The following is a 13420-nucleotide window of genomic DNA, read 5'->3' as shown; positions in this document are numbered from 1 at the left end:
AATGCAATCATTTTTTCTTTTTACAGAACAGCTTTACTACTAACAGATTTTCACTACAGGTGAACTTATCCCGGTATAAATCATTGATCTGTTCTGGCATGGTCCAGATGATAATAAGATCACCAGGATCAATTACAGGCAGTGTGAAATTTCTGTAGTATTTCCTGCAAATGGGTAGTTGCCACAGTAGTGGTGCAAACAAGTCTTGGCTAACATAGCATAATATGCAACCTCTGATTTATTCAAGGTAGGACTTAATTTGGCCTTTTTTCTTATTCATTCATGAGATGTGGGCATCATTGGCAAGGCTGCATTTATTGCCCAACCCTAACTGCCCTTGAGAAGGTGGTGTTGAGCTGCCTTCTTAGATCTAACTGAATGACTTTGTCGGCCATTTAAGAGGGCAGTCAAGAGTTAAACACATTGCTGTGGGTCTGGAGTCACAAAGAGGACAGGCCAGGTAAGGAAGGCAGATTTCCTTCCCTAAAGGACATTAGTGAACCAGATGGGTTTTTACAAAAATCCAGTCGTTATATGGTCACTGTTACTGATACCAGCCTTTTTATTCCAGATTTATCTAATTACCCAAATTTAAATTCCCCAGCTGCAGTGTTGGGATTTGAACTCCTATGGATCATTAGTCCGGGCCTCTGACTACTAGTCCAATAACATGACCACTATGAATCATTTTCTGAATCAGGGTGATACTACACATATTTGCCACTATGCGAATATAAATTAAGTTGTAATACAAAAATATAGTTTTGTGAATATAATATTTGATAATAATAGCACAGTAGATACTTCAGGAGAGCTTAGATTATACTACTTGCACTTGCTATACAAAAGGCACATTTAGTAGTTAAAATTAGTTTGTAATAATAATAGATGTGTATCCAACATCCCCTGCTCTATACTTAACAGAAAATGTTTCCATAATAGGATAAATATTGCCTCTTAAAATTATTTACACTGAATGATGTGAAATGTGTTAGATGATTGAGAATTTTTAAGGTGTTCCCCTGTCACCACTATAACAAAAAAGGAGCTTTTTAACTAAATTACATCAGTATCAACATGCCACTCATGTAGTTAAAGTATGAAAGACCAGTCTATATATTGACTGTCTATCTATTGGACTGTGGGTGGCCAGGCCCATGCTGAGCCCCAGGATGATGATTAGGCTCTGGTGACGACAGCACAGGGCATGTTGGAGTTGCAGGGAGAGGCAAGGCAATATCTGGTGGAGTTGCCAGAGACCATGCGCAGATAATGGAAGAGTCCATTTATGCCATGAGTGTTGCCATGTCTCAGGCGTGTGAGCACATGGCTTCCTTCATCGAGAGGCTGACAACCCTCATGGAGAATTAGATCCCACAGATGCGCACAGACCTGCACATCATTACCTTGGCCACGTGTCTGATACAGCAGTGACAAGGCGAGAGAAGTACCAGGCACCTGGAGTCTCCTCCAGGTCCTCGTCCTTCTCTGGTCAGCAGGGAGGTTCAATTGAGCCTTAAAAGGAAGGAGGAGAAGCTGACCTCCACATCTGGGGGCTCCCCTCTGGGCGCTCAGAGGGTGGACACCGACTCCTCAGCCCTCTGCCAATGAGCTCCAGTAGCCACGACACCCAAGGAGAGTCCTGCACCTCTGCAGGAAAGCCTCGGCCACCCGGGGCCCTCCAGGCCTCAGGCAGCCAGACAACGGCCACTGAAGTCATCCCAGGTTAAGGGGCAGTCTGAGCAGCAGCCTGCCTCCACCCCAGCTGTTGGCACAGGGGTCACACCTCTTAGAAGCACCAGTAAGTGTATAAAGAGCACCTTGACGCACTTGGGGATTCATGGGTATATTTCATCTGTCCTTTATATTGTTCTCTGCACTTTTCTGACAAATAAAATTCACATTCATTGTTGTGCAAATGTCATTCTTTCATACCTAAATTGAGAGATGCTGCCATTAGCCTTGCTCCCTCACTGGGCTGCCAGTACATGCACAGGCCACATTTGGTTAGTGTCTCAGATATGGCAGAGGGCGGGCATGGTGCAGCTGGGGGCTAAGCACAGAATTGAGTTAGAAAGGAGGTGACAGGTGGAATACAGTGAGGTGTGTCTTTATTGAGTCCACTTTGATAGGCTATCATGGTGGCAGGAACTGGGTATGTATGAGATTGTCTCTTCCCTCCGTTGCGCATCTCTCAATAGCCCTAGTCTCCGCTGCAAGGGAATCATTATGCAGTGGTGTCTGCTCATTATCCAGCTCCACATTCTGCTCGTCGGTTGAGGAGTGTCGTTCAATCATGTCCTCGTCATGCAAGGCCTCCCTCCTCTGCAGTGCTGGATTGTGCAGAGCACAGCAGACCACCACGCTATGTGTGACGCTCACTGGGCAGACTGCAGAGTTCCACTGGATCGATGTAGGCAACGGAATCTCAACTTCAGCAGCCCAATGGCCTGCTAGATGGTCACGCGGATGGAGCTGTGGCAAGTGTTGTACCTCTCCCCTGTTGCATTGTGAGGGTTTCTCACAGGCGTGAGTAGCCATGACTTCAATGGGATTTCAATGGGTTGCCCTTGTCCCTGAGAATCCATCCCTGGAGGTGAGTGGGAAGGCTGGAAAAGCTGCGACACCTGGAATTGTTGATGTAGGTAGGCGTCATGGCTGCTTCACGGGAAGCAGGCACACTCCTGCAGGAAACACTTTCAGTGGTCGCAGACCAGTTGAACATTGATTGAATGGAAGCCCTTCTTGTTGGTGAAGGCAGCTGTTTGTTCCGTGGGACCCTTGATGGCCACGTGTGCAGTCAATGACACCTTGCATCTGGGGAATCCAGTGACGGCCCCGAATCCAATAGCTCTTCCCACCTGACTCATGGTTGGTCCGGTACAGCACCTAGTTGCCAACCCTCTTGAACAGGGCACTGGAAACCTCCTTTATGCAGTGGTGGGCGTAGACGTTTAGTGCCATGGTGATCTTCAGGGCCACTGGCACTGAGTGTCCATTGAAGCCCACAGGTTGTAGTACATTCGGCAGCATGGCGCATAAGTTGGTGACGGCCTCCCTGGAGAGCCGCAGCGCCACTGCCACTTGGACATCAGGCGGTAGCTGAGGTGTGTCCGTTAAACTCTTTGGCACAGGTAGGCCTTTCTTCATGTGGACGGCTGCCACCGCTCTTCTACTGGTGCTACATGGGTTGGTGCAGCTACATCCTGGCCCTCCCTCTGAGCCACTGCTGCGCGGCATGGGGGTCCACAAAGATGGGGTGTATGAGACCCATCCCAGCTGATCATGGCCCTCCAAAGTGCTGTCCTGGCAGAGACGAACTTGCCGTGGCAACTTTCACTTTGCCACTCCCCTCAGAATAAGTGCCAATGCCCCTCAGTGCCCACCCTTACAGACAGCCCAATACAGAGCCTGACTGGGTAGATAGCCCACTGGCCCCTTGCATCAGATATAGAGCCCGACAGGGCAGAAAGCCCAGCACTGCAGGCTGAAAATGGCCTCTGCTGCCCCTTCTTCCCTTATCCACTGCTCCCCATGACTCCCTTCCCAGGGTGTCATGGAGACCTTGCCTCAGTGCTGCCACCTTTAAAAGACCAGTAAATCAGAAGGCACGTGATCCCTGTTTGCCGTTGACAAAATTAAAAACCTCCCCTAACTTAAGCAAGGAGTTAGGAGGGCTAAAAGGGGTCATGAAAAGTCATTGGCAAACAGGATTAAGGAAAATCCCAAGGCTTTTTATACATATATAAAGAGCAAGAGGGTAACCAGGGAAAGGGTTAGATTAGATTAGAGATACAGCACTGAAACAGGCCCTTCGGCCCACCGAGTCTGTGCTGAACATCAACCACCCATTTATACTAATCCTACACTAATCCCATATTCCTACCAAACATCCCCACCTGTCCCTATATTTCCCTACCACCTACCTATACTAGTGACAATTTATAATGGCCAATTTACCTACCAACCTGCAAGTCTTTTGGCTTGTGGGAGGAAACCGGAGCACCCGGAGAAAACCCACGCAGACACAGGGAGAACTTGCAAACTCCACACAGGCAGTACCTGGAATCGAACCCGGGTCCCTGGAGCTGTGAGGCTGCGGTGCTAACCACTGCGCCACTGTGCCGCCCACTCAAGGACAGAGATGGGAATCTATGCGTGGAGCCAGAGGAAATGGGTGAGGTGCTAAATGAGTACTTTGCATCAGTATTCACCAAAGAGAAGGATTTGGTGGATGATGAGCCTAGGGAAGGGAGTGCAGATAGTCTCAGTCATCTCATTATCAAAAAGGAGGTGGTGTTGGGTGTCTTGCAAAACATTAAGGTAGATAAGTCCCCAGGGCCTGATGGGATCTACCCTAGAATACTGAGGGAGGCAAGGGAAGAAATTGCTGGGGCCTTGACAGAAATCTTTGCATCCTCATTGGCTACAGGTGAGGTCCCAGAGGACTGGAGAATAGCCAATGTTGTTCCTTTGTTTAAGAAAGGTGGCAAGGATAATCCAGGAAATTATAGGCCGGTGAGCTTTACGTCAGTGGTAGGGAAACTATTAGGGAGGATTATTCGGGACAGGATTTACTCCCATTTGGAAACAAACAAACTTATTAGCGACAGACAGCATGGTTTTGTGAAGGGGAGGTCGTGTCTTACTAATTTGATTGAGTTTTTTGAGGAAGTAATGAAGATGATTGATGAGGGAAGGGCGGTGGATGTTGTCTATATTGGCTTTAGTAATGCCTTTGACAAGGTCCCACATGGCAGACTGGTGCAAAAGGTGAAGTCACATGGGATCAGAGGTGAGCTGGCAAGGTCATAGAAGACAGAGGGTATCAGTGGATGGGTGTTTTTCTGAAAGGAGGGATGTGACTAGTGGTGTTCCACAGGGATCAGTGCTGGGACCTTTGCTGTTTGTAGTATATACAAATGATTTGGAGGAAAATGTAGCTGGTCTGATTAGTAAGTTTGCGGACGACACAAAGGTTGGTGGAGTTGCGGATAATGATGAGGAATGTCAGAGGATACAGCAGGATATCAATCGGTTGGAGACTTGGGCGGAGAAATGGCAGATGGAGTTTAATCCGGACAAATGTGAGGTAATGCATTTTGGAAGGTCTAATGCAGGTGGGAGGAATATAGTAAATGGCAGAACCCTTAGGAGTATTGACAGGCAGAGAGATCTGGGCGTACAGGTCCACAGGTCACTGAAGGTGGCAACGCAGGTGGATAAGGTAGTCAAGAAGGCATACGGCATGCTTGCCTTCATCGGTCGGGGCATACAGTATAAAAATTAGCAAGTCATGTTGCAGCTGTACACAACCTTAGTTAGGCCACACTTAGAATATTGCATGCAATTCTGGTCGCCACACTACCAGAAGGATGTGGAGGCTTTGGAGAGGGTACAGAGGAGGTTTACCAGGATGTTGCCTGGTCTGGAGGGCAATAGCTATGAGGAGAGGTTGGAAAAACTCGGATTGTTTTCACTGGAACGACGGAGGTGGAGGGGCGACATGATAGAGGTTTACAAAGTTATGAGCGGCTTGGACAGAGTGGATAGTCAGAAGCTTTTTCCCATGGTGGAAGAGTCAGTTACTAGGGGACATAGGTTTAAGGTGCGAGGGGCAAAGTTTAGAGGGGATGTGCGAGGCAAGTTCTTTACACAGAGGGTGGTGAGTGCCTGGAACTTGTTGCCAGGGGAGGTGGCGGAAGCAGATACGATAGCGACGTTTGAGACATCTTGACAAATATATGAATAGGATGGGAATAGAGGAATACGGTCCCCGGAAGTGCAGAAGGTGTTAGTTTAGGCAGGCATCAAGATCGGCGCAGGCTTGGAGGGCCGAATGGCCTGTTCCTGTGCTGTACTGTTCTTTGTTCTAAAATCGTGGTCAATTCCACGCAAATATATTATAATTAGCTGTACAGAAGTACAAATGGGAATCCTGCTGCATCGGGGTTCCGGGCGAGTGCTTCTGTTCCAGTTTTCTGGCCCCGCAGGCCTCCACTCCTGCTTCTTCTGGACACACAAAGTTCAGCCCTAGATTTTTCCAGGGGTGCAGGTGCGTAACACCACTGTGCTACGGCAATTAATTTATGGAACTCAGATTAACCAATCAGATCTTACCTTTCTCAGCAATGTAACAACTTCCTTTGTCCAAGTAGAGGAGTATTGTACACTCACGGTGCTAAATAACTGAATGAGGGATTCAACTGCAACACTGGAATGGATGTCATATGGCCTCTAGTAAAAGAAAACAAAACTGTCATCAACAAACTAGACCACAGGAACCACCAACACTAACTAAATGTGGACAAATTACAGAAGACTGTACCCATCCTCGAAGAAGTTCATATGCAGTGACTCCGAGTGACCACCAATCTACTTCAAACGAGTATCCGGTGCCCCCATTGACAAAGGAATGGAAAATCTCAGGTGCTACAAACAACAGAGAAATGAATTTAAGTAACATAATAAAGTTACTTTGTCATCCAAACTTCTAATTAAATAGTAAATATCACTGCATGCAAATAACATAAGGCATGTGTAGAGAAATGCTGCAAAGACTTTTAAGTGACTGTAATTTTACAGAACATATCAGTAGATATTCAATTGGAATCCAGTCAACTACTAGTTAAAAAATAAAATCATTGCACAATTTTCTGCATAATTCTAAGAGGAATGGAACATTTTCTGATGTTTTGACTATTTCATTTCATTATTACCATATTGGTAGCTTGCAGCAGTTTATTCCTCGGCTAATGTAGGAATTATACAAGTTTACACAAGGTGCCGATGTAGTCATTGTGTTAAATATGATAAATTCTGAAACATGGGTAGTATTTACTTGTATGGGGAAATATGATTTTGGTGTTTTTGCAAGGTTAGCTGGAACTTGCAACTACGTCACAAAGCAGTGTAGTAATAGTTATTTAATGACTACATTTGCTCTTCCTTTGACCTCCCCCCCACTCAAACCTCCATCCACCCCCATGCTTTACCTGGCCTAAAAGTGCTTGTTGCTGATGCTTCGGAGGTTGAAATCACAGTGTACAATATTTGTAACAAAATGAATTAGTATATTCCTCAATCCATCATCTCAAAGACATGAACCCATTTAAAACTAATAAATGAAATCAAGTTATTTAAAGTGTTTCCTGCTGTGCCATTAATAATCCCTTCTGCACACAATTCACTTATCCAAAAATATAATTAAGGAAAACCAGTGAAACAGCTCGATTTGTAAGGCAGAATTAAAACCTTACATGTAGAGTATTGTAAGATAAAGAATGGTGCATAGGTTACAACAGTTTATAACTTACGCCTATCATTTAAACTCAGGAGCCTGCTCACTGACCATTTGTACTGCTACACAGGACACACCCTCGGGTTTACAAGTCATAAGAACATGGACTACAATTTATGTACCAGATTTTATAGTAAAGTTTTTGCTTCAAATGGAAATTTATAGCACTGGGCTAAAAGGTTGATAAGGCACGATAGTGGGTTCGGGGATTGTGATTAACCTGCACCTGTTGAAAGTAATGCTGGCAGCATGTAAACTTCATGCTGCCTGCTCATTTCCATGATTTTGACATGTAGCCTACTGCTAAAGACGCTGCTGAATGGCTGCATGCTCAGCAGGAGCCCACGTTTGTGCGTGACTGGTAATAATTAAAGCTAGTCTGCACTTCTTAAAGCCAGCCTGCACCTCTTAAAGGGGAAAATATAAGGCTGGGAAACACATTAGGAGCACAAAGAAACCTAAGTAATGGTGCAGCAGACCGGAAAAAAGGCTCCCAGGCTCTTGCATGCAGCACTGGAGGCCTTAGTACAGGAATTTGAAAGGAGGAGAGAGATGAACTATCCGCAAGAGGCCAGGAGACCTTCCAGACAGATGAAGGCAGTGGGAGCACACAGCCACGGAGATCAATGCCAGAAGTTTGGACCTGAGGTCCTGGGTACAGTGTAGCAAGAAGTTTCATGACCTCACACGAGTGGTCAAGTCAGTGTACACTTCTTCAAATGGCATATCGCAGTAACTGCACTACCAATCTTGCACACTGTATAATGCACCACACTCCATGCCTCACCCATTAACAATGTCTATCAATCGGGACACATGTTGATCTTTTATAAGCTGCACATCACCCTCTCATACTTTCCACTGCTGCAAGCCTCAGTTTGCAATCACTGACAGCTATTCAGCTATAATAGGCACATCACCAAAACGCCACACTCAATGATACTCATACCTCTCTTTTGCAAGGCAAGGTGGTCCATACCAGGAGGCAGCAGCAAAGAGCCAGTGGGAGACAGGCACAGCTGCATGACCTCACAAAAACATACAAAACAGGAAAACGGAACAGGCCAAATAGCCCCTCGAGCCTGCTCCGCCATTCAGCAAGATTATGCGTGACATGATTTTGGCCTCAATGCCACATTCCTGCCTGTTTCCCATTATCATTGACTCCCTACAATATGAAAAATTGTCTAACTCAGTCTTGAATATATTCAATGACCCAGCCTGCACAGCTCTTTGGGGTAGAGAATTCCAAAGATGCATGACTCTCAGAGAAGGAATTCCTCCTCCTCTCTGTCTTAAATGGGTGACCCCTTATTCTGAAACTACACTCCCTGGTTCTAAATTTCCCATGAACAGCAGTTATCCAACCTCTGAATGCTGCAGTGGAAGCTCAGATTGAAGTCATGAAATCCATGCTTGTTGCCGTGCAAGCCCAGCTTGGAGCCCTGCAGGCTCAGACTGCTGGCATCATGACTGTGGATACCAGTGCTCAAAGAGCTTGCAAGTTCTCATAGCAGTCCAGCAATCTGTGCGCCAGCAGATTACTAGGATTGCAAAGGCGGCATCCCATGGGAATAGCAGTGGCACTGTGGTGCACGAACCTGCTGTCCTCTCTCAAAATGACAGCATTCGTCCTCCCATCACTGCCACTGTTGTAGCCATCAGCCAGCCAGCCCAAAGTGCAGTTGCCCATGCCAAGATGGTGCAGTCCAAAGCCAGGTTCTCAAGGCCCAGATAGTCAAAAGATCTGCAAGTTGGATGGTGATGCTTTTAAATAGCAGTGATGGGAGCTCCCTTGTACAGCTGAACACAGACTCAGCTGTCTGTGTATAAGAAAGGGCATTAACAGGGGCAGTGCAGTCACAAATGGCAGGTCAGACTTTGACTGATGCCATGATCTGCCCACTGTGCATACTTCTGGTGTACACACAGGACACGTGCACTTCAGCCCTTCATGACATGGTGATTGGCGCAGGCCATGCTGGAAGTGGGCAGAAGTGGACCCCTACCATTTTTTTTTTTAACTTCAGTTAGCTTCCGTAGTGCTGAAATCACCGGTGCTGCACAGCCAGATTTTTCAGCCACTGTAGTTGAAATTTTAACTTTCTTGACCTGCTGGGTGTAGGGTGGAGTGTGGTAGAGAGCAGGAAACAAGAAGTTGGGTTTCCCTGCAGTTTTAACTCCAAAGTGTGTGAGTGATGGCATTGACAGTTTCCTCGCCCGGAAGCCAGCCTGACTGACAGACTTCCTTGGGGGTTCCACAAAGGGAGTTGGATATTGGAGGCCAGGTGGGGGCGCGAGGTCAGAGGGAGATCGGAGACCTGGGTGGAGTAAGGTGTTGGAGGTCTCGGTGGGGTGGGTTGTGCGAGGAGGGGAGCAGGAGACCTCATGGAAGAGGTCAGTGGGAGATAGGAGAGAATGACAGATGATGGTGGGTTGATGTGGCAGGTAAGCTAGATCTAGCAGGTAAGTGAAAAGGCACTTCTCTCCTGGATCCAACAGTCCTGGTCTTCCTTTAGCTGGCGGGTTTCCTGAGGCCCAGGAAACCCAGCTGGCCAAGTAAATTTCAAATGGTGAATAAAATTGAGTCACACAGCCTCATTATAATATTCAAATTGCCAACCCGCCTCCTCACCTCAGGGCGGTTGGCTGTCCAGCCCACCCCATCCTATCCTGCCTCCATTAAAACTGGAGGTGGGCAGGTTGGAGTCTGAATTAGGAATTTTAAAAGATTAACCTCCCACCTGATACCTGGCTCGGGTATAAAATTAAAACCCGACCCGGGCTGACCCAACCACAGCCAACCCGAACCAGACCCGGGCCTGAGTCCTTCAAGTTTTTTTTCATGCCCGACCCAACCTGAAAATATCAAAAAAAAATCGCGTCAAAACATAGATTAAAAAGAAAACAATACAAAACAAACTCGACCACAGCCAACCCGAACCCAACCCAACCCGACCCGAGCCTGAATGCTGGACACAGAATAAAGACCCGACCCCGACACATGTAGGCGGGTTTGGTCGGGTTCGGGTCGGGTAGCCAGGCTTTACTCCCAACCGATCGAAAATCACCCATTCTTTAGGGTTAAAATTCCCGCTTCCGAATCAAGACTGACAAAGTTTAATGCAATACCAAGTTACTGTTTTTCATTTGTAGACTTGTTTTCAGCCTTTGATGAGGCACGGAAGAAAATAACAAACAATTATTCTTGGATTTTGTTTATGTATGTTATATTGGCTCATGCTGACTTTCCTCTAATACAAGCACAACACTGGGGTTTGGTGGGGCAGCATATTCATATACTAGTACATTATGTCACATAAAGCTGTGCAGAACTATGGAGTATTTTAATAGAGTAGATGGGGAAAATCTATTTCTACTGGCAGGAGATACAGATTTAAGATAATCAGCAAAAAATTCAGGGAGGAATTTAGTTTTTTTTAAAATCAACGAGTTATAATGATCTGGAATGTACTGCCTGAAAGGGCGGTGGAAGCTGATTCAGCCGTAACTTTGAAAAGGGAATTGGATATATACTCGTGAAGGAAAAATTTGCAGAGCTACAGGGAAACAGCAGGGGAGTGAAATTAATGGGGAGCTCTTTCAGAGAGCTGGCACAGATATGATGGGCAGAATGGCCGCCTTCTGTGCTGTATTATTCTATGATAAAGATACAGCTTTTCCTAATTGCTATATTCCCAATATTACAGTTAAGTGCAGAGTGGAGACTGTTGTGGGACGACCTGAAGGGGGACCACCTTCAGGAGCTCTAAGTGAAGATCACTGGAGGAAGTGATGTCATGTCACACATGACCAGGGAGTTGTGGGTGGAGCCTGACAGAGCAAGACATGTTTAGATGTAGTTCATGCAATAACAGTTTCTATGTTCCAGTTAAAGTATAATAAAACCCATGTTTACTTTGGATATTACTTAAAGTCCTGTGAGTCTTACAATAGATCACACACCAAATGAACACGTAATATTACAGAGACTACACTGAAAAGAGTAGTGTCACTCCAGGTCACTCAGCTATTTACAGTAAATCACTGGGATCTGGTCATGTGTTTGCCTTCTCTCTGGGGGAATCATGTGTAGCACAGGGAGAAGAGAGGTCATAATTGGAAAAGGGAAAATACATTTCAAAAAAGATCAACCCTTATAATTTACATAATTCTTATAACTCTTACCCATGTATGGCTTTGTTCCAGCTAGAGCAGTTGCTCTTTCTCCATCTTTAATAATTGTTGCAATGTTGAAATCTGTCAGATGCGCATGTCCTGAAAGAATGGACTTGTTTAATAACAAAAGCATCAGACAATGTAAACACCAGAAAAAAATCAGTTCTATACTTTGCATAATATTCACTGACAACTGAAAAACATAAGCGAGATAAATCCATTAAGCATGGCATTAGTAAGGAAACTGCATATGTCGCTGGCTGCAAGTGTAAATTAGCATCTGTTTTCTAACCTTGCTCATCAAGAAGAATGTTGTCAGGCTTGATATCCCTAGAAAAGAAGTAGAGGTAAATTCACAATTGAAGAGTATATTTCAGTACCATCTGTACTGTCTACATTTCCTTATTAATAGCTTTTAATTTAGTTTGACACTTCCTTGTAGCATCCTCAAAAACAGGATTGGCATTCGTTGTCTCATTTAGCTACACTTTATCCAAAGAAGCATTTTATCTACGAACATACTGTCATGCAGGCCCCCACCTGCCAAGCATGAGGCATATTAATTTCGCCACATGGACATTTAATTTCAAACTGTTGAAGTGAAGAAAGGACTTGCTTTAAAAAATTACTAGATCTTGGCTAGAAAGACATTTGCATATTAACAGACAGTGTTTGGAAGATCTCTCTCCTGTCTGCTCCAATCTCTTTCTCACAAGCCTCTGAATCCACTGAAGACACATGAACACCAAGAGAGAAAAGTCTCCTATAGCGAACAAGGTTTAAGAAGAATACTGGGCACCAACAAAAAGAAAGAGCTACTGGCAATCAAAGACTCCACAGTAAGCTTGAAGAACTGGAGCAAAAACTCTTCAGATATTGCCTCAAATTTTTCCATTTTATTTCGTAGGTTCTTTTTTGTCTCTATTTGCACTTATGCATGCTAGCCTGGGCACATTGTGTATCCATAGGCATCAACTGAATTAGAGTTTAAGTTTAATAAATTTCAAATTTTCTTCTTTAGACCTAAGAAAACCTGTCTGTGCTGGTTTCTTTGCCTTATAATTGGAAAGCGGTGATCAAGGATTCGCCAAGGGGGAGCTAAAACCATGGTGTGTAAAAAATTAAACCCTGTTCCAGTAAGACCAGGTGAAGGCTGAAAGGGAACCCTAGACCTCTTTCTAACCTGATCGTAACAATATGAACATAATTAGGAGCAGGAGTAGGTCACTGGCCCTCAAGCCTGCTCTGCCATTCAATAGGTTCATGGCTGAACTGATTACTCCACATTTCCACCTACCCCCGATAACCTTTCACCCCCTTACTTATCAAGAATCTATCCATGCCTTAAAAATATGCAAAGACTCTGCTTCCACTGCCTTTTGAGGGAGAGAGTTCCAAAGACACACGAGCCTCACTGAGAAAAAATTTCTCCTCATCTCTGTTTTAAATGGGCGACCTCTAATTTTTAAGTAGTGACCCCTCATTCTAGATTCTCCCACAAGAGGAAACATCCTTTCCACATCCACCCTGTCAAGACCCCTCAGGATCTTATATGTTTCAATCAAGTCGTCTCTTGTTCTCCTAAACTTCAGTGGATACATGCCTAGCCTGTCCAACCTTTCCTCATAAGATAATCTGCCCATTCCAGGCATTAGTTCAGTAAAGCTTGTCTGAACTGCTTCCAATGCATTTCCATCCTTCCTTAAATAAGGAGACCAAATATTGTACTCAGTACTCCAGATGTGGTCTCACCAATGTACTGTATAAGTGAAGCATGACCTCACTACTTTTGTATTCAATTTGCCTCGCGATAAACAATAACATTCTATTAGCTTTCCTAATTATCTGCTGTACCTGCATACTAACCTTTTGCGATTCATGCACTAGGACACCCAGATCCTTCTGCATCTCACAGCTCTGCAATCTCTCACCATTTAGATA

General features: G+C 45.1%; 1 protein-coding gene across 9 annotated transcripts in view; it reads right to left on the bottom strand.

Moving 5' to 3' along the window:
- LOC137380605 (serine/threonine-protein kinase 32C) overlaps positions 1-13420 on the bottom strand; it is a 389529-nt gene that overhangs the window by 51630 nt on the left and 324479 nt on the right. For all 9 annotated transcript variants that reach the window (XM_068052681.1, XM_068052684.1, XM_068052686.1 and 6 more), the window contains exons 5-8: positions 11772-11809; positions 11489-11578; positions 6329-6432; positions 6121-6237 (exon numbers count right to left, since the gene is read on the bottom strand). In XM_068052681.1, coding sequence (XP_067908782.1) covers positions 6121-6237; positions 6329-6432; positions 11489-11578; positions 11772-11809 — 349 coding nt within the window. The remainder of the gene's footprint in view (positions 1-6120; positions 6238-6328; positions 6433-11488; positions 11579-11771; positions 11810-13420) is intronic.

This window comes from Heterodontus francisci, chromosome 20, assembly GCF_036365525.1.
Source record: "Heterodontus francisci isolate sHetFra1 chromosome 20, sHetFra1.hap1, whole genome shotgun sequence".
Classification (NCBI taxonomy): Eukaryota; Metazoa; Chordata; class Chondrichthyes; order Heterodontiformes; family Heterodontidae; genus Heterodontus; species Heterodontus francisci.
The sequence above is the reverse complement of the archived record's forward strand: the minus strand, read 5'-3'. Positions and strand labels throughout refer to the sequence as shown.